This window comes from Tamandua tetradactyla, chromosome 3 (assembly GCF_023851605.1).
Source record: "Tamandua tetradactyla isolate mTamTet1 chromosome 3, mTamTet1.pri, whole genome shotgun sequence".
Taxonomy (NCBI): Eukaryota; Metazoa; Chordata; class Mammalia; order Pilosa; family Myrmecophagidae; genus Tamandua; species Tamandua tetradactyla.
The window spans coordinates 41,677,400-41,702,804 of record NC_135329.1 but is presented as its reverse complement, the minus strand read 5'-3'; the positions used below and the strand labels follow the sequence as shown (position 1 = coordinate 41,702,804).

At 34.3% G+C, this 25,405-nt stretch overlaps 1 protein-coding gene across 1 annotated transcript in view; it reads left to right on the top strand.

Moving 5' to 3' along the window:
* Positions 1 to 25,405, top strand: part of DLGAP2 (DLG associated protein 2) — a 1,049,558-nt gene that overhangs the window by 110,782 nt on the left and 913,371 nt on the right. Inside the window, exon 2 of the mRNA XM_077153013.1 lies at positions 10,378 to 10,487. Coding sequence (XP_077009128.1) covers positions 10,473 to 10,487 — 15 coding nt within the window. The 5' untranslated portion in view covers positions 10,378 to 10,472. The remainder of the gene's footprint in view (positions 1 to 10,377; positions 10,488 to 25,405) is intronic.

Here is a 25,405-nt window from a genome sequence, read left to right as displayed (position 1 = left end):
GTTTTGTTCCTCTGCTGTTAGATGCATATATATTTAAAATTGTTAAGTCTTCTTGTTGAATTTATCCCTTTATCATTATATAATGACCATCTTTGTCCCATATAACTGTTTTTTACTTAAAGCATATTTTATCTGATATTTGTGTAGCACCACAGTTCTCTTTTGGTTACTACTTGCCTGGCATATATTATTTCATCTTTGCCCTGTCAACCTATTTATGCTTTGAATTTATCTTGTTTCTTTTGTAGATAGTTATATTCTTTTAATCAAATCTCTGTCTTTTAACTGGAGATTTTAATCAGTTATATTTAAAAATCACTGGTGATAATGCAGAACTTTATTCTTCTATTTTGCTATTTGAAAAAGGTAAAGACTTAATTTTGCCATAAATCTTTTACCTTTTTTGCCCTTCAATTCTTCTGTTAATGCCTACTGTCATGTTATTTTTGATTTTTAGTCTTGTACCATATTGAGTCCCTTCTCATTTTTATCTGGGTATATTTTTCATGTATTTTCTTTGGGATTAAGCAGGGGTTGACATTTAACATCCTTAATATATAACAATCAGATTTGATTGCATATGAACTTGACTTCAGTAGCATGCACGCACATTTCTGATATCCCTTCATCTTCCCCTTATTTTTGGAATATTTGTTGTAAATTTTATCTTTGTACATTTTAAATTCAGTATCATAGATTTATCATTACTTTTTATGCATATGCATTTTAGCATCTTTAGGAAGTAGGAAGTGGAGTTATATACCACAAAATGCAATACAATAATATTGACATTTATATTTACCAAACGATTTAATTTTAACAGAGATTTTTATTTCCCTATGCCACTTTGAACCACCATCTAGAGTCCTTTTCTTTCAGTGGAACACCATCAGCTTTTGTTTTTCTCAGAAAGTCTTAATATTTCCTTGATTTTTTAAAGAAAATCTCACTAGATATAAAATTATTGGTTGGCAGTTGTTTTCTTTCAGCACTTTATTTCATCCCACTGCTTTCTTTTTTTTTTCCAAATACTTTTATTGAGAAATATCCACACACATACAGTCCAATCATAATATGCAATCAGTGACACACATATCATCACATAGTTGTGTATTCTTCACCATGATCATTTTTAGACCATTGGCAGCACTCCAGAAAAATAAATAAAAAAGAAGAAAAAAAAGACCTTATACATCCCATACCCTTCACCCCTCCCTTTCATTGAGCCAAAGTATTTTAATTTACTCATTTTTTTACCCTTTATCTCCCCCTATTACTTATTAATTTTTATCCTTATTATTATTATTTACTCATCAGTCCATACCCTGGATAAAAGGAGCATCAGACACAAGGTTTCACAATCACACAGTCACATTGTAAAAGCTAAAAAGTTATAGTCTTCTTTAAGAATCAAGGCTACTGGAACACATTCCAACAGGTTCAGGTACTTCCCTCTCACCACTCCAATGCATCATAAGGTAAGAAAGGGATATCTATATAAATACCTAAGAATAACCTCCAGGATAACCTCTCAACTCTGTTTGAAATATCTCAGCTATTGATACTTTGTCTCATTTCTCTCTTCCCCCTTTTGGTCAAGAGACTTTCTCAATCCCATGATTCTGGGTCCTAGCTCATCCCCGAGAGTCAGGTCCCACATTGCCAAGGAGATTTACACCCCTAGACGTCATGTCCCACGTAGCAGGGAGGGCAGTGAATTCACCTGTCAAATTGGCTTAGAGAGAGAAGCCACATCTGAACAACAGAAAAGGGTCTTTGGGGATGACTCTTAGGCATAATTATCAGTAGACTTAGCTGCTCCTTTGCAGGAATAAGCCTCATGAGGCAAGCCCCAAGATTGAAGGCTCAGCCTATTGAATTGATTGTCCCCACTGCTTGCAAGAATATCAGGAATTCCCCAGATGGAAAAAGTGAATATTTCCTCCTTTCTCCCAAGTACTCCGAGGGGACTTTGCAGATACTTTTTTATTCTCTGCCCAAATTACTCTGGGATATATTGGGGTATCCCGCTAACCTGTATAAACCAAGAAGATCTCACACCTTATTCAAGATTCCATGTAATTAGCATGTTCAAATAAACTGACCAAACAAGTTAAATTAGATAATGTGGTACCCAAAATATAAATTTTGCGCTTAGTAAACATCTCTCCCTTTAGTCTCACACAGAAGTTGAAGTTTGAAAATATGGGCTATATCATCCTTTACCCAGTATTCTGATTTCCTGTAGCCTATCCAGACCAGCTTCATTCATATCTCTAATGAAGTCGGATAATTTTTTCAGCTTTTTTTAAGAGTTGCTGAATGGGGTACTGCTGACTTTCATAGCTTCAGTGCTCTAACTCTGAGTCTCAGGTGTCACATAAATACCTGGAATTTCGCAAAACGACAAGGTTATATACAAATAACTCAGTATCTCAGAATTTAGATATACCAGTTACAACTCCTAAACATATGTGACTGCTGTAAGAACTTACAATCTAGGACCCTTTACAATAGGCCCCAAACTGATGACCCATGCTTTCGACTTCAATTCTCTGAGTTTGTGTATTATAGTTAATCCATATGAGTGAGGCAGATAATATTTGTCTTTTTGTTTCTGACATTTTATTCAACATGCTGTTCTTAAGGTTCATTCTCCTGGTTGCATACTTCACAACTTCATTTCTTCTTGCAGCCACTCAGTAGTCCATTGTATATACACACCACAGTTCTCCCTTCCATTCCTCAGTTGTTGTACCCTTAGATCACCTCCATCCATTGCTAATTGTGAACACTGCCACCATAAACAGCAGTGTGCAAATGTCCATACTCTCAGTTCCTCCAGGGATATCCAAGATCGTATGGCAACCCCATCCCTAGCCTCCTGTGGAACCACCACTCTGCTTCCCAGCCAACAATGAATAGGTACATCTCTACACATTTTCTCTAGCACTTGTTTCTCTGTCTGTTCATTTTTTAAACAATTTTATTTGCACATCATACAATCCAACCTAAGTAAATAGACATGCCTTCACCACCGTAATCTATATGAAGTCTTTTCCTTTTCTTCTGCATAGAATCCATACACCTCCCTAATGTCCCCTGCTTGTTGACATTTAGTTTTTGCATAATGCTTTTCATCCCATTGCCTTCTGGAATCCAAGTTTTCTGATGAGAAATCTGTAGTCAATCAATTGGGACTCCCTTGTATGTAATACATGGCTTTTCTCCTCTCTCCTTTTCCTCTGCATTTGACAATTTGGTCAATATGTGATGGGGCATTTATCTCTCCAAGTTTATCCTGTTTGGTTTTATTTGGGCTTCTCTGATGTACATTTTCACTTCTTTTGCTACATTTTGGAAGTTTTTGTTATTATTACTTTGAATATTCCTTCTCCCCTTCTCTCTTTTTTCTCCTTCTGGGACTCCCATAAGGTGTAGATCAGTATGCTTGATAGTGTCCCAGAGATCCTTTAGGCTATTTTCACTTTCACTGCTGACTCTGCCCCTGCCCTCTCCTTCCTCTCTAATTCAGCCTGACTCATTTCAAGTGTTTTACCTTTGAATTCATTGATTCTTTCTTCTGCTTATCTGCCTTTGGAACTGTCCTAGGAATTTTTCATTTCATTTCAGTTTTTGATGTCTTCAACTGCAGTAGTTCTATTTACTTTCTTTTGTCTTTGTCTTTATTGGGATTCTCATATTATTTATTCATTGTTTTACTGATATCCTTTCTGTCTTTCACTGTATTTTCCTTCATCTCCTTAAGCATATTGAAAATTGTTGTTTTAAAGTTTTTTCTGGTATGCTTAAAAACTGGTCTTTGATGAGGTTTTCAGGATTTTTATCCTCTTTCTTTGGATGGGCAATCATTTTCCTTTTATCCGTTTTTCTTGTGATCTTTTGTTGCCACTGCGTATTATAATATTTTAAAATGTTAACTCTGAGTTTATTCCTTGAGATATCTTTTTTACTGAATTTGTAACCATCTGGTGATATGGCAGAGATTTTCTTGAGTCCGAGAGTTAATAATACCAAGCAAACTTAAGCAAAAAACCACCTTTCACCATCTTTGCAAATTGGCTTTGCTTTGACCAGTGATCTCAGTCAGAGTTCAGCCTTCTTATCAAAAAGTTCAACCCAAGGCAGATGTGAAGTGCAGGGTCATCTTTGTCTTGTCTGGGCCTGCATCTTGTCCTGGACTTGTTCTTGGTAGTGAAATTAGGAGTTCCTCTGTTTAAGGAGTTTGAATGCCCCTTCTGCTCCCCAGGAAACAAACCTCCTCCCCCTCTCAGGTGTTCCAGTGCAGGTCTTAAAGCAGATAAGTCTTTCCGTAGGCCACTGTACTCAACTCTTCCACTGTTTTCCTTGGATCAAACTGCTTTTGTATGGAGGGCAAATATTGAGAGGGAGATACACCAGAGAGGAGTTTACCAAGTCAATCCTTTTCAGCTAGAACAAGGTCAGGGGTCCACAAAGGGAGTACTGACAGATTCAAGTTGTCCTAAGGGACATTGGTGTAAGTGTCCACAGATGGCACCAGGAGCTTTTCCCAAGCTTCTCCACAGCCGTGCTTTTTTAACTTGGCTCCTGCCCAGCAAATATAGCCTTTTGACTGTTCTCCACAACTCTCAGGAAGTGAACATATTTAAGTGTCCTTTGCCACTTTGTTTATGGTGGGTAGGAACAGTTGCTGCCCTCACAGTTGGGTCCCTAGTAACTTCAGATCACCAATCAAAAGCAATGATCAGTGATAAGACTGTGTCCCCCCAAGCCCACCTGGATTTTTATGTCCCTTTCTGTCACTAGCAAGTTAAGCCATGGGCTAGTTCCCAATGCTACATGTTGTGAGAGTGGAATTTGTCATATTTTACTACCTCTTCCTCCTGTTCTTTCATGAGTGGTGCAAGAGTGTTTCATTTTCCCTGGGGCACATAATTGCTGATTCAGACAGTTCCTACCTCTTCAGTAGTTCTGGTATAGGGACTGATTTCTGGAGTCTCCTACTCTACCATCTTCCCTCAATCACTTGTACTCATCTATAGACAGGTTTTGATTTCTCCCCATTTCTGTGAACATTAGTGTAAGTGGCTAATTCAGGGTCTTTAAATCTTAGGGATGATGATGACCTAGACTGCAGGGAAAAGTGGTCACTGTAGACAATATGAATGACAAAATATGTTGAATAGAAATAATGTATAATTTTTCAGTAGTACTCCATTATCATTTGCCAAAACATCTTCTTAGGTGTAATAGGAAATGTTCTTAACTGTATATTGTATTGAAGAAAGTTTATCTTTTCACCAACAAAATAGAACTTGAAATTTCTATATTTTCTTTTTTTTTGGTTTAAAGAGGAAAACACATATTGTGATTCACAGTCCCTTTTATCACATAGGCATCTTAATGGTCATTAATCCTTTTGCTATAAAACATATTTAAAAAAACAAATCTGAGGTATTTTGGATTTTCCAGTTGAAATATTTATAGATATAATAAATCAACTAAAGAATTTTAATTTATATTTATATTTATGTATCTATGGTATAATTGGGAAATACTGTTTTGAGACTTTTAAAGTAGATTGCTATAATTTCATCCTGCTTTTTATTAGGGAATAATACTTGGTGTAAAATAGAAATATGAATCACGCTTGTCTTTACATTCTTGAAGTATGATGCGTGGGTTAGATTTTTTAAGGCTGTTTTTTTCCTCAAAACTGACTAATAAAAATGGAAAAATGAATATATTTTGAAAATTATACTTGCAGCTTGATAATTTAGGGGACTTATAAATACTGTTTACTTAGCTTTTCCTCTAGAGGTTTGCTTTGCTGAGCTGAGTGTTTTACTTGGGATGAATCTGGGCATGGGGGCAAATTCCTTATTCACTCCCCTAGTTCTGAGTACCTGCAAAAACGTGAGAATTCTGCATTCCTTCTTTCTACACCAACCTGGGGGTCCAGTTTTTGTCAAGTTGCTCAAAAATGAGATGCCTGTCATTCTACTGTTCAGCTACAACCTAGCAACACTTTGAAACCCTAGAACTCGAACTCCTGCCTGCTTTGAGTGTCTGGGGATGAGAATGAGTAGATGATAAAAGAAATGAGATGTTTAAAGGCAGTCAGTACATTGAAGGAGAAAACCCCTGAACCCTAAAATGAGCTCCTGTTAAAAGAGAGTTAAAAATGAAACCCAAAGAGGACTTAAAAAACATACCACAAATGATCTAATGTGTGTTGGAAGAGCGATTGCAAATTTTATCTATAAAATAAGAGCGTGATGTCATGAAGAAGAACAAGATCTAGAACAAATAATTTAGTTTTTGTAAATTAGAAGGAACCGTTCCTCTCAAAATCAATAGAGGCAGTGAGAAGTAGAACGGACATAGGTAAAGCTTGAGTTAGTATAATCGAGTCAAGTAACTCACCCAGAGTTGCATAGTTTGTGAAATTTGACTCCAGACACTATGTAATATTTGTAGATCTCTAAAGTTCAGTAAGCAATGCCTTTTTCTTGCTTTTAATAAGAAACCATAACTGATAGTGTAGATAAAAATATCAGAACAGAAGTGGTATGGGGGAGTGTGAGCTTGCAGGGAAGTGAAAGTGCATTAAAGTTCTTCTTTTGTTCAGGAGGCAGTTAGAAATACTGATTGACTAATGATTTTTCTAGAGAAATCTAAGTATAATTGTATATGTTAAACTTTAAAAGGAGAAATAAAATGTATAATCACTGCAGTAGTAAAGGGGTGGAAATTCTGTATCAGGCTGTAAAGCAGTGAAAAGGTACAAAGAAACTTGTTAAATCAAAAACTTGAAATTTGGAGACAAAATAAGTCCCAGTATAACAGTAATCACATTAAATGTGAACAGGTGAAACTCACATGAAAATAAAGACATTTAGACCTATACTGCTTTAAAGAACATTAAAAAATGTATTGAAAATGCTCAAACAGGGCAAAATTAAGGAAGAAAATATAGAGAAAATTCAAGGATATACACCATTAGGAATGAAAAGTGTGATAGAATCACAGATAATAAAGTTAAGTGAAACCCAAGATAATAATATACAAAAATTTTTGGTGAGAAGTTTGGAAATTAAAATGAATGATTTGCTTTCTTGGTGAATATAAATGACTTAAGTTTATTAAACAAGAGTTTAAAAACTTGAGTAGACCAGTGACCGTGGAAAATTTTAAGATCATCATACATCTACCTTCATAAAAGTCACTAACCCACATATTTTATAGGTAAATTCTACACTACCTTCTAGGAATGGATAATTTTATATTATTTAAATATTTCAGAGTAATAAAAATCATTATCTTTTTAATGACTGATTCTAAAACCTGATAAATATAGCAGAAAAAGGCTAATCTGCTTAAGAATATAGATGTAAATTTTCTAAACAAAAATATTAGCAAATTGAAACTAGCTACATATTAAATATTATGGCCAAGTAGTTTTGTGAAATACAAAATTATTTCTGTAATAGGATGCGTATTGTAGTAATGAATAACATGAGCATATTAAAAGAGAAACGTACACTTATTAATAAATGTGGAAAGTCCCTGAATCAATATAGAGTCCATTTTTTATAAATTCTAAGTGTAAGAGTAATGTCAGGGAACTTCCTTACTGTGTATAAGAATATAATCAGAAACCTAGCAGCATGCACACTGGTAATTGGAAAATACTAAAATATGGAACAAAACATCAGTGCCATATTTATCACTATTATTCCATATTATTCTGAAGTTTCCAGCTCATATGTTATACTAGGAAAACATGTGATATAAATATTAGAAATCAAGAAACTTGCTTCCAGTAGAAGTAATTATTCAACTATCAGAAAATGTAAAAGACTATACAAAAATCTATTAGATAAGTAGGAACACTGACTATGTAAAACAGATACAAGATATATCTGATATGTTTAGTGTATGGGATAGAGTAATGGCAAGACAAATTTCATGTTCAGGAATAACAAAACCCATAAAATACCTTAGAATAAAACAAGAATGAATATGATCTATAGAAAAAAAACAAACTATAAAATCCTAGAAATTATCTAGATAATTACTAGTACTTGGTATGAGGGACATTTATATGCTAAAATTCAGTATTAAAAATACCAGTTCACTTCAGGTGTGTGTGTGTATATGTGTGTATGTGATAATTAAGTAATTTTATTAGAATCCTCTTTGGAGGGGCCCTGAAGTTGAGGATGGGGGGTGCTGATTAAGGGATGGGAGGGGTTCTGCTCTGTTAGAAAGAAACAGTTATACCAATGCTACCGGAACAAAATCATTTCGTGGAACAAGCTTTTTGTGAGTAGCATTTTCAAATTAATGAAAGAAATATGGATTATCCAGTTAATTTGTTGGGGTCATTGTTTATCCATTGGAGAGAAAATTAATTTCTGTCTCACAAAACAATGGAAAAAATTTAAACACAGTAAAGATTTAATTAAAAATATTTGTAGAAGAACTGAAAGAAATTTTAGGAGTGTCTGTTTTTTAAATTGTAGAATTTGGGAACATCTTTTAAATCACAGAATCCATTAAGGGAGAGAGTTGATTGTCGATTTCAACACATAAGTATTAAACAATTCTCAAGTTTTAATGGAGTCAATAGAGATAATCTGAAAGAAAACATTTGTGATCAATATAACAGAAAAATGGTCTGGAATGTAGAAAGAAATTCTAAAATTAATGAAAAATCGGCCCCACAAAGAAGTAGGTAGTTATGGAAGAAGCAGTTTCCATAGAAATTCATTTGACCTCAGATTCCATGAAAGCAGTGAGATTATTTTAAAATTATTATTATTTCATGCCAGAGGCAAAAGTGAAAAGATTGATAATGTATTACAGTGTAAATCGATACAAATATGCTGGCAGCAATTTGGATTAATAATGTGCATCTTCTTTGACCTGCTAATTCCATTTCTAGAAATTTATTCTTCAGAATTTGTAACAGAGAAGTCATAATTACCAAAAATATACTCAGAATTTTTGGTAATTGGGAAAAATTGGAAACAACTCAAATGTCCAACAATAAGGAATTTGTAGAGTTAATTGTGATTTTTTAATGCAATAAAAATAATTAGATATTCCTATATGTACTGATATGGAGAAATGTCAGTACAGTGAATGAATAAAGGAAGCTGAAAAGTAGTGTATCAATTTTGAAACATTGGAAGATTGTTAATTGTGAACGGCTTAACATAAACACACAACTTAGATTGACAATCACAAAAGATTTATGTTAACTTGTTACAGGAAACCAATGGTCCATTTTGAGTTTGTGTTTTATTTTATAATCTATATTTCTTGAGTGTATTTCTTTAGTTTGTTCACTAAAACAAACACTAAAAATCCCAGTTAATTTCATCACCTAATTAGAACTGTACATTTAAAAGTAAGTACTCAGCATCTAATAATCTGTGATCAAACTGATGCTTGGTCAAAGATATGAGTGACTAAGTAGAATTTTCAGAAGATGACATATACAGCCCTTCTGATATTTGTGGAAATTATTACAACATGATCATAGTTTTTAAGGGCCCTATATAGTATGCGTAGGTATTTTGTAATATCATTTTAGTAAGTAAAGCAGTAAATTTTTCCAGCCTAATATAAACATGTCTCCTATAAAATAGCAACAAAAATCCCCAATATTCTCATTTTATCTGATTTAATTTTGGGGGATAAATGATTATAACATGCATTGTTATTATGTCTTGTGCTCACATGCATTGAAAAAAGGAGGAGTAAGGAATTTTATACTTTATTGAATGTGTGTTCTAGCACCTCTTTTTAAATAAATGACACACTCAACATTATCTTGGTATAGACTTTTTTTCCCCTTGGAATAAAATTCTTAATCATTAATATTCCCTAGTACTGCTCTTCTGTTTCTTGGAATTTCTGGTTCTTCAAAGTCCTGGTCTGAGTTCACAAATGCTATTCCTATCATCAAGTTATATGATGAACCATAACCACTGATTTCAAGTATGGTTACATTGTTTTCTCTTTAGTGTAAAGTTTGAAGTTATTAAAATTTATTTATTGAAATTTCAAATTCTTAGAATAGAAATATTGCTCTTTAAATACATATACTGTATATACCTATTCTGTCCCAGTGTGCAGTAGGCTATTTTATTCCATAGCCTTTTTTAAATATACCTGATGTTATTTATGTATGATTTCTCTCTATGTCAACTTAGTTCTTGCCATGTTGCTGATCAATTTATTAAGTTAATGCTTGGTTTCATTTTTTTATAGACATTCCATATGTTTTTTTCCATGAGGGGCAGGTTGTTTACCTTTTTTTTTTATCATATTCTCCCCATTTCTATCCATTCCTCATCATAGGCTTTCCCACCATCTGAAGCACGGCCATAAGTACTGCACGGTTTCACCCCACAGCTGCTGGTGAATGCCCTCAACCTGCACCCAGCTCAGCCATAATGGGGACAGCTCAGGTACTGTGTAATCTCCCTATTCCTTCCTTCTGTCCTTCATTTGTTCATTCATAGCATCATTTATCAAACATAGGTTTACTGCCTACCATGGTTGCGGCACTCTGCCATGGCTGAGGGGTACAGAGATGGTGTAGAAATAGTTCATTCACCAGTGGAACTGGCAGGCTAGCTGGGGACAAAAGCTAGTTAAATGGTGGTTGGGGCCAAAAGCTAGTTAACTAGTGGTTGCAATGCAATGCAGGTAAGTATTCTAATGGATGTAAGTACAAAATGTGGTGAAAACCTCTTGTATCTTCATATGAATTAAAATATGGAGATATTCAGGGAAGTATTTTCGTAAAATGAGATTTAAATTATAGTGCTGGCCATTTCATGTTGCATGTGCTTTTGAATTTCATGTGCTTGAGAAATAAGTCTAGGTACCATGTATTAAACCAAAATACCCAACAAAATAAACAAGGGAATTTTTATAACGTTCGTCTGGTTTATTTTATGGTGGTTTTCAAAGTGCTTCCGCATGTAATCTGGTGTTGGTGGTTCTGCTTTTTGTGTAGGTGAAGGAATAGAAGCTCCAGTTCACATAATAAGTGGTGGAATAGAGAGCACAGGTTCTCCAAATGACAGGGTTCTTTTTCTATTCATTACTAAAATATATGATTACTGGGATGTGTTTTCAGGAAATCTTCAAAAGCCACAGCCACCCTCTCTTGACTCCAAAACCTAGCAGTATATTTAAGAGCAGGATTATAACCTTTTACTTCCCCCTCAGTGCCAGTGAGTACAGAAAATAGTCAGTTGAGGACTTCATAAATAAACATATTTCATTTGATTTTTCAAAGAAGGGAGAAAATAATTTTTACTTTATCTTATTTTTTTATTCTAGGAAAGACTCAAGTCTATTTAGAAAAATGAAAAATATTATAATTTCAATTGGACCCTTATCCCTGCCACTACCTAGTAATCTTTTTAATTCAGATTTTTTATTCCCTAGCACATTTCACTCTGTGATAGTTTTAGACTTTCTTTTCTCAGAGTTCTAATACTTCCTTTGCCTTTTTGCAATTCTCCGAAAATGATGTTGACTTCAGGAGATCAGAGAAAAATCCCCATAGCCAGAACATGATTGCTCTTTTGGAGGTTTGGTAAGAGGCTTTGACGAGATATAAGGCAGAGTTTTTTTCTTTTAAATATCTTCTTCCCCTTCGGATTCACCAAAGACAATCCATTACACCTCATCAGTAGTCTCATCACATCTTCAATAAAACTCCCTCCAGCTGGCCAGGGGTAATTGCACATTTGTTCAGTGCGATATTTAGGGTTCTTCATGGTACAGGACAAAATTCAGTTTGGCTAGTTTAAGCAGAAGAGGAAGTTATTAAAAAGGATACTCATAGACCTTTTGACAGTCTGGATAAAGAGTTTCCATGTAGGTTTGTAACAACACAACCATGGACCGGCCTGATGAGGAAACCGCTATTACCATCTCTTTCACTGACTTCTCTCACAAAATGAATTCCCTGCACACAACCTCTTATGTTGCTTGCTTCCGAAGCAGGGGAGTATGGGTTAGCCGAACTTAGATACATGCTGGCATCTAGGTGCTAAAAAAAGATAGAAAAATCATGTAGTCTTTTTTGTTGTTTTTGTTTTTGTAATACAGTATGGAGTGGGACGTTTGCAACATGGGAAGCTGTCAAAATGTAGGGAGGCCTCTGGACATCAGCTAGTTCCATCTCCCTTTCCCATATTATTGAAAGACCCTTCCAACTTGAAAAAGTTAGGATGGAAATAGCCCAAATTTCCCGAAAGAGTGGGATAGAAAGAGCAAAAGTGATGGTAGAGTTATACAGAGAAGGTGGGGTTTAACAAATGAATATGATTGCTGAATCATTAAATTGACACCTCTTTTCGTCTCCAGTATCTTAGAACAGCTAGAAGTAAAAACCTAAAATTGTGAAATTGTAACCCATACCAAATTCTGAAATCTATTCTACTACTAATTGTTGTGCTGTACTTTAAAATTTATTGCTTTTTTTGTATCTATGTCATTTTTCACAAAAAGAAAAAAAATCGATTGTGATGATTAGAAAATATTCCTTCTAGTCTCCTATATTCTGGAGCAGCTAGAAGGAAAACTCTGAGATGATGATATGGTAGCCCATGATAAACTCTGGGATCTGTCCTGTAACTACTTGTTGAAGAGTGCTTTGAAAACTGTTGCTTTTTTCTTTCTTTACTTTGTATATATGTCACATTATACGATAAAAAAGTTAGAAAATAATGTAGGGAGGATATTCAAAAATGTTAGGTAGCCACAAGTAAATGAAATTCACTGTAGTCTACTACTTGTTTGCCTATTTGTATACTTCTTTCATCCTTATATTGCCTGCTAACATTAGCAGCTCCTTTTATGCAATGCAATTAACCTCTATAAAATGAAAACACACTTACCTTTATCCCAATGGGGAATCCCTTATCTCTCTAATTACACCATCTAATTCCTAGTTAAGGTTCTTGGGATAATCTCCATTCTTATTCCTCTAGTTCAGCACAAACCTATGTTGATAACTTACATACTAAATGGTAGATATATATGCACCTAATATACTCTAAGTGACATTAGGTTACATTTTAGTTTGCTTTTCATATATAAGTATATATATGACAAAGAAAAATTATGGGTAGCTAATATAGTGTGATTCTAGCTTCTGTAGCTGGTCATTCAATGTATTTGGTATTCATTGCTTCCTTTCTGTGCTACCTATTCCATATTCTTTTTGCCCTAGTCAGCAGCTCTCAGCTTGTCTGGAGTATTTGCTTTATTGGTAAACATAAATGGTAAATGCTTTTTTTCCTCAGAGATCTTAGATTTTGGTGGTTCTTCCTTTGTGGGGTTGTTGCAGTCTTCTGTGAGCTTTTACCAATAGATATGGTTGTACTAGGAGGCATTCCAGAGGATCCCCAGTTCTAGAGACTCTGCCCTCATTAAACTGAAACTCCATTATAGCCTAATAATGTGGATCAATCTCACTTACTTTCTTTTATGCCTTTTTGTCCAATGACATTAAGAACTCAACTTCCCATTAAGTGCAATTCATTGGAACTTCCCAAATTATGAACTGATAACTTAGTGCAACCGTTGTTCCATTCCCCTTTGAACACTATGACCGCTAGAGTAGCATAACTTCAGAGTTGTGGGAACAAGAAGCAAAAAATTTGAGAGACACCAGAACCACCTCTGCCTGTTGATTCCTGTACCCTTGTATTCTGGCCATAGGAGAAACAGTATCATGTATTAGTTTCTGATATAGAATAGATTGTATATCCTATAGGAGCAGGCTTTTAGGAACAACTTCTAGAATTCCATTGCAAATCTGGTCTAATGAGGTAGTGGCTAGTATTATCACTGTTCCAAAAATAATCCCATAGAATTATCTGAGGAGGAACACTCAGCTGCTACTACCTGTGCTATCAAAATGGATATCCAGCACAGAGTCTCTTTTCCTATACTGGTAGAGCCAGGATGTATGCCTGTATTTTAGCTATAAGTGATGCTAAAAATGGTGGTTTTTTTTTAGAGTCTCCTTTTAGATGGTGCACCTTTAACTGTGGAAATTCATAAAAATGTAGACCTGATGTATAAAAATTGGGTATCACTATTGACATTTTAGGTCAGATAATTCTTTGCTGTGGGAGCTACCTTCAGTATGGTATGTTTAGCTGCATGCTAAGGCTCTATTTGCTAGGTATCAGCAGCATCGCTCCCACTTGTGAAAATGTTTCCATATATTTGCAAATGTCCCCCCTGGGGACAGAATCATACCTTACCCCTATTCTACTGAGAAACATTGGAAGATTCATTGACATAAAGTTGCTCATAATTTTCCCTTTTAATATTGGTAATATCTGTAATGTTGTCATAGCTCTTATTCTGGATAATTGTTAATTTGTGTCTTCTCTCATTTTCTTTCCTGATCAGTCAGAGTTGATCAGCTTTAAGGATCTTCTCAACCAGGTTTTGGTTGAGATTTTCATATCTTTAGTTACACTATTTTATGTTCTGATCTTTATTATTTCTTTTCTTCTACTTACTTTGATTTTAATTTGCTCCTCTTTTTCTTCTTTTATTTTTTCTTAAGATCAGAACTGAGGTCAATGATTTGAGACTTCCTCTTTTCTGACATCCTTGCTGGTATTCTTCCCTCTTGTATTATCAATTATTGAACAAGGTATATAGAAATCTCTGAATGTATTTGTGCATTTTTCTGTTTCTCCTTGCAATTCTGTAAGTTTTAATTAATATATTTTGAAGGTCTGTTTCTAGGTGAATAAATGTCTAGGATTGTTATACCTTTTGATTGACTTCTTTATTGTTATGAAATGACTTATCTCTGGTAAAATTATTTGCTTTGAAATATACTTTGATATTAATATAACCATTGAAGATTTCTTTGCACTATTAGTAGAATAGTGTATAATTTCCATCCCTTTACTTTTAACCTATACATGTCTTTTGATTTAAAGTAGGTTTCTTTTTGGAAGCACATTGTTGGTTCTTGTGTATTTTTTTTGTATGCTATATGGCAGGGTCACATTTCATTATTTTTCCATGTGAGTATCCCATTATTGCAGCACCTTGAATTTCTTTTTGTTTTGTTTCCTTTTTTTTTTTCAGAAGTGCATGGACTGGGAGTTGAACTTGGGTCTCCTTCATGCCAAGTCAGAATTCTACCACTGAGCTATACTTGCGGTCCCCTGGTTCTTGTGAATTTTTATTCAATCTGACAATCTCTGCTTTTTAACTGGGTGCTTAGACCATTTGCATTCAGTATGATTACTAAAATAGCAGGATTTACACCTGTTTTTTTTTTTTTTTTACTTTTTTTCTGCTTTTTCTTTTTTTGTCTCTTTTGTTGGTTGTATATGTATATATATTTTACTGTTTTTTTAATTAATTAAAAAAAGAAATTAACACAACATTTAGAAATCGTTCCATTCTACATATGCAATCAGTAATTCTTAACATCATCACATAGATGCATGATCATCATGGTTGTATATTTTTTAAATTCCATTTTATCTCTCTCAATAGCTTATTAGCTGTAATTTTTTGTTGTGCTATTTTAGTGATTTCTTTAGGGTTTACAGTGTACAGTGTATGTTTTCACAGCCTACACTGAAGTTATGTTATACTACGTCACAATATACGCAATACTTTCCTGGCCTTTGGGCTGTTGTTGGCATACATTTTGCTTTAAACACTCAGTTATCTTTTGAAGAGATTCAAAAGTAAATAAAAATTATATATTTATCCACATAGCTGCCATTTCTGGTGCTCTCCGTTCCTTTGTGTACATCAGTTTCCGAAGTGTTAACATTTTCCTTCTGCTTTTGTGCCTCCCTTTAAGTTTATTATAGCATGGGTCTTCTGGCGATGAATATTTCAGCTTTTCTATGTTTGAAAAATGCTTCATTTTCCTTCAGTTTTGAAAGAGACTTTTTCTGGTTAAAGAAATCAAGGTTGGCAGTTTTTTTCATTGTCTTTTAAAGTTGTTGATGCATTGTCTTCCACCTTATATTGATTCTGATGAAATCTGCTGTCATCCTTATTTTTGTTCCTGTGTATATAATATGTTTTTCCCTCTCTGGTTGCCTTTAAGATTTTCTTTTAAATAATAAATTATAAATAATTTGATTTCGATGTCTTTTTTTCTAGTTTTCTTCATTTTCTTATGCTTGAGGTTCATACAGCTTCTTGCATCTGTGGTTTTACAATTTCCATCATATTTTGAAAAATTTCAGCCTTTTTATCTTCACATATTTTTTTCTCCTGTCTCTTCTCCATTGGCAGATTAAACTGTGCTGATGTATTGTTGATTTTTTTCATTCTTTTTTCTGTGTTTTATTTTGGGTAGTTTTCTTGTTGTGTCTTCAAGTCTACTAATCTTTTCTTTTGTAGTGCTAATGTGCTGTTTGTTCCATCTAGAGTGTTTTTCATCTCAGTCATTGTGGTTTTCATCTCTATAAGTTTTATATATGGATTATTTTAGTCTTCTGTGTCTCTAACATATTCATTTTTTTTTACCTACTTTAATAAAAGAATATAGCCTTAATAATGGTTTTAATATTCTGATCTACTAATTCTCTTATCTGTGTAATTTCTGGATCAGTTTTGCTTGATTGATTTTCTTCTCCTTAAAGGTTGTATTTGGATCCCACAAATGCTGGATTTTAATTTGTTGGGTGCTGAGCAATTTTCCATTTTCATAAATATTCTTGAGAATTGTTCTGATTTGTAGAAAAAAATTGGAAAGAATTGGATCCTTTCAGGTTTTGTTTTTAAGCTTTATTAGGTGTGAACAGATCTGTATTTAGTTAAAATTTTCCCCATTGTTGAGGCAAAACTGACTCGTCTTGGCATTCTAACTGAGGCCCCTTAATTATGAGGTTTTTTTTTTTTTTTCACCCAAGCTCTTGAGATTGGACACTATTTGCCATGTTGAAACTGGGACACTATTTCCTCTAATCATTTTTGGCGGATCTTTCCACGCCTGCATGTGCTAATCGGTGCTTACCTGAAGGTTCATAGAGGGCCATCTGTAGATCTCTGGAATTTTCTGTCTTACAATTCTGTCTTGTCCTGTGAATTCTACCAGCAGTAGCTTACTCAGATGACCAGCTTTGTCTCCCAAAATCAGGAAGGCTACCATGTTCTGCCAAGATTGTCTCTATGCTTCAGCTTGGAAATTTTCTTCTGGCAGTAAATTGGGGGTAATTCCAGGGCTTACTCATTTATTTACCATCCATCTGGGATGACTCTCTCTTTTTGCCTGATGTCCAGGCCTGAATGCCATATATTTTGTTCACTATTTTCGTTGTTTCAGGAAGCAGGATAGATCTCTATTTGACTGGAAGCACAGTTTTTTGAGGATAAACTCAGTATCTGTCTGCTATTCCCTTCATCCTTGTTGTTTTTGGGCTTTTCCCAGTTTTTTGTCTTTCGGGTTCAATCCATTTTTATGAATCTGTTTTCTGTTCTTTCACCCTAGTGACTACATTTGTACATTTAAGTTTAACTCATTGTTTTGTGTAACTAAATTTTGCAGTCTTAGCTAGTTCCTTTTCAGCATTTGCTTCCTGCTACTAAATATATGCAAGACTGATCTGTGGCCATTTTTCACATTACTGAAGAAATTACTTTCCTAATTCTTCTGAAGAGGATCTAAAGGTGGTAAATGTTTCTATTCATTGTTTGCAAATTCTTTATTTGACTCCATTTGAATGTTTGTCTGAGTTTATAATCCTAGTTTGAAAAAGGTTTTTCCCTCGCACTTTGAAGATATTTTTTTCATCTGCTATTCTGATGAGATTAATGCCAAATCAGTCTTAGTTCCTTTGTCAGTAACTATTTCTTAGCTCTTAGTCATGATTTTTTTTTCCTTAGTATTTTGAATATTTTCTGCAATGTGCCTGTATTTTTTTAATGTATCCTGTTTAATTTTGATAATCTTTTGAAAATATGAAAACTGTGCCTTTTTCAACTCTGAGAAATGCCTTTTCTCCTCCTATTATTTATGTTATTTTTTCTTCAGTCAATTCCCTCTCTTATTTATAAACCTGTTATACAAGAAATTGATATTTATGAATATGTTTTTTATATATTTTAAATTTTCTTTTACTCTTCCTTTCTTTTTGCTTTTGGCATAGTGAATTTTTTTCCTTGATATTTGAACTTGCTCATTCTTTCTGTAGCTGTGTCTATCCCAATATGTCAGCTCATCTATTTATTTTTAAAACTGCATTTAAAATTTTCTAGGTCTTTGTCTCTCCGGTGATGCTATTAGTTTTCTTTAAAAAAAATTATTCTGTTTGCTCTATAGACTTTCATTCTAGGGTCTATATTCTTTTGATGCATTTTATAATATCTTTTATGTTATTGAGTTTCTTTAAATCTTTATTTGCGGCTGTGTACTTTTATTTGTATTTTCTTTTTTCTGTTTGCTTGTTTGTGTCTGTCTTTTTGTTTGCTGTGATCTTTCCAGAGGTTAAGGGAAGGGGATTAGATGTAATATTAGATGGAATTTGTCAGAAGCCCTTCTGTAAGTGGGCTCATCCTATTTCTCCTGGTCGCATCCCCTAATATGTGTCCCTTTCTACTGCTTTGAGGCTTAAATGCTTTCCAGAGATATTTCTACCTTTTCTGACATCCTTCTCCTGTACATCTTTCAGGACTTCGTGTTTTCCTCAGTTCATTTGATTCCATTTATCTTCTTTTAGATTCCTTAATGGTTTTGTTTTATAGATGACATGTTCTGCTTCTCAGCCAGTTTTTTTTCAATTATTGGTTTGAAAGATATTTAATTTGTAATTTCACTTACTTTTCTTACTAGTGCTGTTGATTATGTGTTTTCTTTCTTTTCTCCCCTTTTTGTTGTGTGAATTGCATGTTTGGACCTTTTACTCATTTCACTATTAAGATGCTCATCTTTTTTATATTTTTGAAATTAAAAAATTATGATATTAACCTTTTTTCATGTATTTATGATTCAAATATTTTTTGTTTCTCAGCTTGCTATTGAGTTTCAACTCTATGATTTTGTTTCATGTGTGAGAAACAAATTGTCATTTATCTATGAAACTATTCCTTATGACTTCTGACTTTGGTGTCATGATTTGAAAGCCTTTGTTTGCCCCAGGGCTGCGTAAGTACTCATCTGTATTTTCCTTTAATATTTTCTTTAATTCATTTTTACATTCATATCTTTGTTCCCTCTGGATTTATTATGCATGTATTTATAAATTAAAGACTTTACTTCCATCACCAGTTGGTTAACCAGTTGTAATGCTGTTATTGAATTTTCTAATATTGGATTATCTTTATATTTTGGAAAAATGCTGGTTAGTGTCATGCAGACTCTTCTATCACTCTTCTGTCCGTTTTTTTTTTTTTTGGTAACCACTTAATGTTCACGTTTTTCTTTCGCCCTTTTTCCTTTTGTTTTTAAAGTGTCTGCTGCTGTAGTAAAACTATTGCATTTGTATAAAAATATAAGCTATGATATACTCAAAGTCTCTGAAGATCTCTAAAAGAAAGTAGTGCTGGGCTTTTGGGTAAAAATAAAAGTGAAAGCACTGGTTATAGTCAACTAGGCTGAAAGAAGGAACATGGGATGGATATGCTATAGGTAAGGTTTTCCTTTTTGTTAAGTCAATTCTTTGTAATAAAATAACATCTAAAGGGCACATTGTTCACTCTTATTTTGTACATTTCCACATTAATCTGAATTTCAAATTTATATAGATACAATTACAAACCCAAAGAATGTCACTGATAGATCCCATAATGTTCCAGTAAGCAGTATTAGGGATCAGAAAGAGTTTGCTTGCTAATGCTTCTCAATATATTTACAGTATGTTCTTTTAATTTCTGTAGTACATATATAATTAAAGCAAATATTTGAGAGATATGTCAGCTTAGTGATGTCACTAAATTTTAAATTTCTGGGTGATAATGTTAAAGTAAAACACTTTCAAAAATTTGTCTTTTTTAGTTTTCTATTGCTTTTGTGACAAATCACCACAAACTTGGTGGCTTAAACAATACAAATTTATCATCTTATAATCCTGTGGTTAGAAGTCTGACAGCTATCTCTGGGTTCAAATCAAGGTGTTGGCAGGGCAGTGCTCTTTTCTGGAAGCGTTTGGGGAGAAGCTGTTTCCTTGCTTTTTTTTTTTTTTTTTTTAACCCACATTCCTCAGCTAATGGTCCCTGTTTTGGTTTGCTAAAGTTGCTGACATGCAGTATACCAGGAATAGATTGGCTTTTACTAAGGGGTTTATTAGGTTACATATTTACATTTCTTAGGCTGTAAAAAATTGTTTAAATCAAAGCATCAACAAAAGGATACCTTTACTCAAGAAAGGCTGTTGGCATCTGGAACACCTCTGTCACATGGGAAGGCATGTGGTGATGTCTGCTAGCCCTTCTCCCCTGGGTTGATTTCAGAATGGCTCCCTTGGTTCCTGTAGGACCTTCCTTGGGATCTTCTAGAGCATTCTGTCTATGTTCTCTCTAAAATCCCTCTGTCTTAAAAGACTCCAGCCAGCAGAATAAGACCCTGCCTGAATTGGCAGTCACATTTCCATGGAAACAACCAAATAAAGAGGTCCCACCCAATAATAGGTCTGCCCCCACAAGATTGGATTAGAAGAATATGGCTTTTTTTGACTACATAACAGTTTCAAACCAGCACATTACATCTCCTGGACCCCCAAAAGGCATGTTCTTTCCATATACAAAATACATTCATTCCATCATAATATCACAAAAGCCTAAAACCATTTCACTAACAATACAAATACAATACAAAATCAAAAAACAGTACAGAGTCTCATCAAAATCACTTACAGACATGGTCTGTCCTAAGGCAAATTCTCCTCTGGCTAAGGACCTGTGAAACTCAGAATAAGTTAACGGCTGCCAATATACCAAGGAAGGAGAGTCATAGGATATATTTTCCTTTTTCCATAGGGAGAAACTGAAAGGAAAACAGAGGTCATTGGACCCAAACAGTTCTGAAAATCTGCAGGGCAAACTCCACTTGATTTCAAAGTCTGAGAGTCATCTATAGGATGACATTTTATCCTCAGGGCATAAGAGAGAGTAGTCCCACCCTTTCTAAGGGCTTGCATAGTGGCCCTGCTCTCTTCAAACACTGGAATGAGAGTTGCAACCTTGGGAAGCATTGGGGAAACCAGCTTATTCTCTGCCCCACCCCCCTCATGCATTTGGATGGCACCTTGACTCTCTCCCATCTCTGGACACACACATGCTCAGCCCTTTCAGAACCGTGAGGTGGTGGCCAAGCTCTCCCCAATCCCCAGACAATATGTTCAACTCTCTCTGAGGCCTGAGGTGGCAACACTCTTCCTGAACAACAAGATAAAAGGCCACATTCTGCCTGCAGGGAACCCTCACCCTCTCCACATGGATGAGCAGGTCCATTCTCTTGGTCCAGTTATTTCCTGGCTCCAGACCTTAGCTTCCATGGTTCTACCTTTGAAGTCATTTTTCTTTTAATCCATAACTTTTCTTTTCCTTTTAGTCCAGACTGGCAGTGGTTCCATTTACACAGGTGCTGAAAAAAATTTTTGGCTTGGCGCGTAGTATACAGGGGTTATAGCCATCAGACAATAGGACTTTCCACAAATCCTTTCTGAATAACTCCATTTCCAAACCTGGCTTGTGCTGATATGGCTGACTGATTCCATATTTGATTGAATCCTCACATGAAGCACTGATCTCTGAGGACTCATTTTCCAAAAGCTCAGAATTTTCCAGACTATCAGTTTCTGGTTTCTTTGTACCAAAGAGTTCAGTTCTCGGTTTATCTCTTTCTTCTTGCATTTTACTATAAGCTGCAAGGTGAAGCTAGGCTGCATTTTGCACATTTAGTTTAGAAATTTCCCCAGCTAGAGATTCAGCCTTGTTGCTTTCAAATTCTGTCTTCCATCCAACACCAGGACTCAATTTTGCCAAATTCTTTGCCACTTTAAAACAAAGATCACCTTTCTTCCACTTGACAATGACACGTTCATCATTTCTTCCAAGGCCTCATTGGAAGCACCTTTAGCATCCACATTTCTACCAACAGTCTCTTGAAAACAATCTAAGCCCTTTTGATCCAGCTCCAGAATCTTACCCTTAATCTATTTATAAAGCTATTCCTGCATTCTTAGTATTTGCAAATCACAGCACCCCATTTCTCTGGTACTCAAATCTGTTCTGGTTTGCTAAAGCTACCAAAATGCAATATACCAGAAATGGATTGGCTTTTACAAAGGGGATTCATTAATTTACAAATTTATAGTGATCAGGTTGTGAAATTGTTCAAATTAAGGCATCAACAAGAGGATACCTTCACTTAAGAAAGGCCACTGGCATCTGGGACACTACTGTCACATGGAAAAGCATATGGAAATTTTTGCTGACCTTTTCTCTCCTGGGTTGGTTTAAAAAATGGCTCTTTTGGCTCCTGTGGGTCCTTTCTTAGCATCTCCCAGGGCAGTCTGTCTCTGTTCTCTCCAAAATCTCTTGCTCTTAAAAGACTCTAGTAAGCAGAGTAAGACCTTTCTTAGATTGGTGGGATCACTCTTCCATGGGAACAACCAAATAAAAAAACCCCACACAACAATAGATCTGCCCCAAAAATATTGAATTAGCGGAACATGGCTTTCCTGGGCACATAGCCGTTTCAAATCAGCCCAGTCCCCTTCCTCCATTTTCAATGCCAGCAACAGTGAAGAGGCACACTGCTATCTCTCTGGTTCTTTATTGTTGGGAAAGTTTCTCTGCTTTTAAAAAGAGATCGTGTTGATTAGATTGGGCTCACCTGTATAATCCAAGAACAGTTTTCCATCTCAAAGTCCCTTACTTTTTGTCACATTTCTAAAGTTCTATTTGTGACGTAGGTAGGGTAACATTCACAGATTTCAAGAATTAGGACATGATCATCTTTGAGGGACCAATATTCTGCTGCCAAAGTTTCTATTTATCAATTTAAATCCATGTTTGGCTTTCATTTTAGAGAACATACTTCTTTCTTTTCTTCCTTCCTTTTTCCCTTCTTGTCTTCTCCTTCTTTTTCTTTCTTTCCTTCCTTTTCTTTCTTCCATTCATTCATTCATTCATTTTCTTTTCTTTTCTTTGTGTATTTTTACCACGGATTTGGACAAAATTTCTACATTTCCTTGGAAAAGAGATGAAGCTTTACATCTCTTTTGATGATTTCAGAGAATAACAGGTAGGATTAGTTCCTTTATCATTTTTAAACTAGTGAGAAAGAACATTTTATTTATCAAAGATGATGACAGTCCTTAGTGGGTCCTGAATTTGTATGATTATTATCAGTATGATGGATTTACTTCTTATTGACATATTCAGACATTATTATGATGTTGCCTTATTAAAAACGACCCAATAACCGAAGAATAGGATTTATTAATGTGTGAATAGAAGTTCAGATTTATTCACTTGCCCTGATAACTCGAAGTTAGCAAGTGCACTAAAACGCATCACAGAATATAAGTATAGTTAATAATTGTATAATTCTATCCTTGAAGAAAAAAAAACTTGAATAGAATATATTCTGACTGCTTATGATAGACAAATAATTTAGTAAATGATGTGTTAGGTATTTTCCAGAACATAGCAGATTATTATCTTGACGCTTTGAACTTTGTAGGCAAAGCCAACACTATGCCAGGGTACAACTTTTTTAGTTTGTAGGCTTTAAGTAAAAAAAAAAAATATTAATAATGGTAAAAAGAGCAGGAATGTTATAAACCACTGTAGCTATATGAAATTTGTAATAGATTCTGAGCAAAAAGAGACTGAGGAATGCTTTACTTGCCTTTTTTTTACCTACTTCCATAAATACATATTCAGTACATTTTTGTTGGGTAGAATGAAAGATTTTTAAAAACATAATTGTATATAACATTGCTATGGTTCACTTATCTACATTTTAGTTTGTGTTTCTTTAGAAGGCTAGATCTTTTTACTTTAAGAAGATCTGTCTTTCTATTCCAAGTCAGTTAAAAAAAAGTAAATCTTCTCAGAAATATATTTTTTGTATTATGTTACTGTCATCATCTGTATTTCTCTACTAACATGGTTTAGAATGCTGATTTTATTCATAGTTTCTTCCCAAATGTGCTATATTTTATTAAAATAATGATTTAATCTAAATTTTAAAATTTTAAGGGTGAGACTTCATGGTCCTCCTCCCTCAAATCTACATGAGTGTGTGGTGAGGAGAGAATGTTTTTGGGGGGTTATAGTTCTCCTCTCAGATCTGAATGGAGTTTGCCCAAGCAACTGTAGTCACGTGACATAAAGAATAAAACTTTATTTGAAAAATGTCCTACTCTTAAAAATACTTAAAATATTTAAATTTCTGTTTAAGCACTTGACATATAAACTACTTCTGTTTAACACTCAAATCATGTAAATCAGCATCAGGAATTTACAATGTCATTCACTAGAGACATTGAAGAGAAATGACAAATTGAAAAACCAAAACATTCTTAATACATCACTAACAGATCATATCCTAGTCTCTCAATTTTTTGGAGAAGCAGCTTTTGAACTTTTTCTTGCTCACTCTCTCCCCTCTTTTGAGAGTGAATATATTTTAAAATATTAGGCATTTTTGTAACAATTTTATAGTCAATCAACCTTCTTTTTCAGCGCTCCTGTGTTTCAGTTAGGCATTTTCTGGCAGACCTGGCTAAGAAAGCAATGATTTCTTCTATGAACAGTTATTTTATAAGATTTTTAGATATGTTTAGTACAAGTTCTTTTCATGAATTTCAAATTTGCTACATGTGAACTTAGAAATACAAATATTTTTCTCAAGTTAGATGAGTCATCAGATTTTGGAAATATTTGTGGAAAGATAAAATAAGTATTTTTATTTGTGGCTGTTGTTTTATAATTAGTTCGTACTTTCATGTCTCCACATTCAGAACATTTTTTCATGTATTAACCATTCTCTTTGGTTCATTGACTTTTGCTTAGGTTATATTAGACTTAGTCTTGTACGCTCTTATAACACTAATATTTATGTACCTATGAGAATTTATTAAACATGGACATCTGTATTAGGTTTGAGACCTTTTATATTGGGTTTTGCTTTGAGTTTAACATATGATCCTGTCCTTTGACAACTTTTTCTCTGAAAAGGTGACTAGATTTATACTTACATAACAAAATAAAAGCCTAGATTTAAAGAACCATCTGTAACAACAGAACGTAACAGTAACACAACAGCTGTGTTGTTCTTAAGAACTTTTTTCTCTGGTCTTAAATTTAGATACATCTACCCCACAGACATTTATTGGAAAAAAATTGGAGA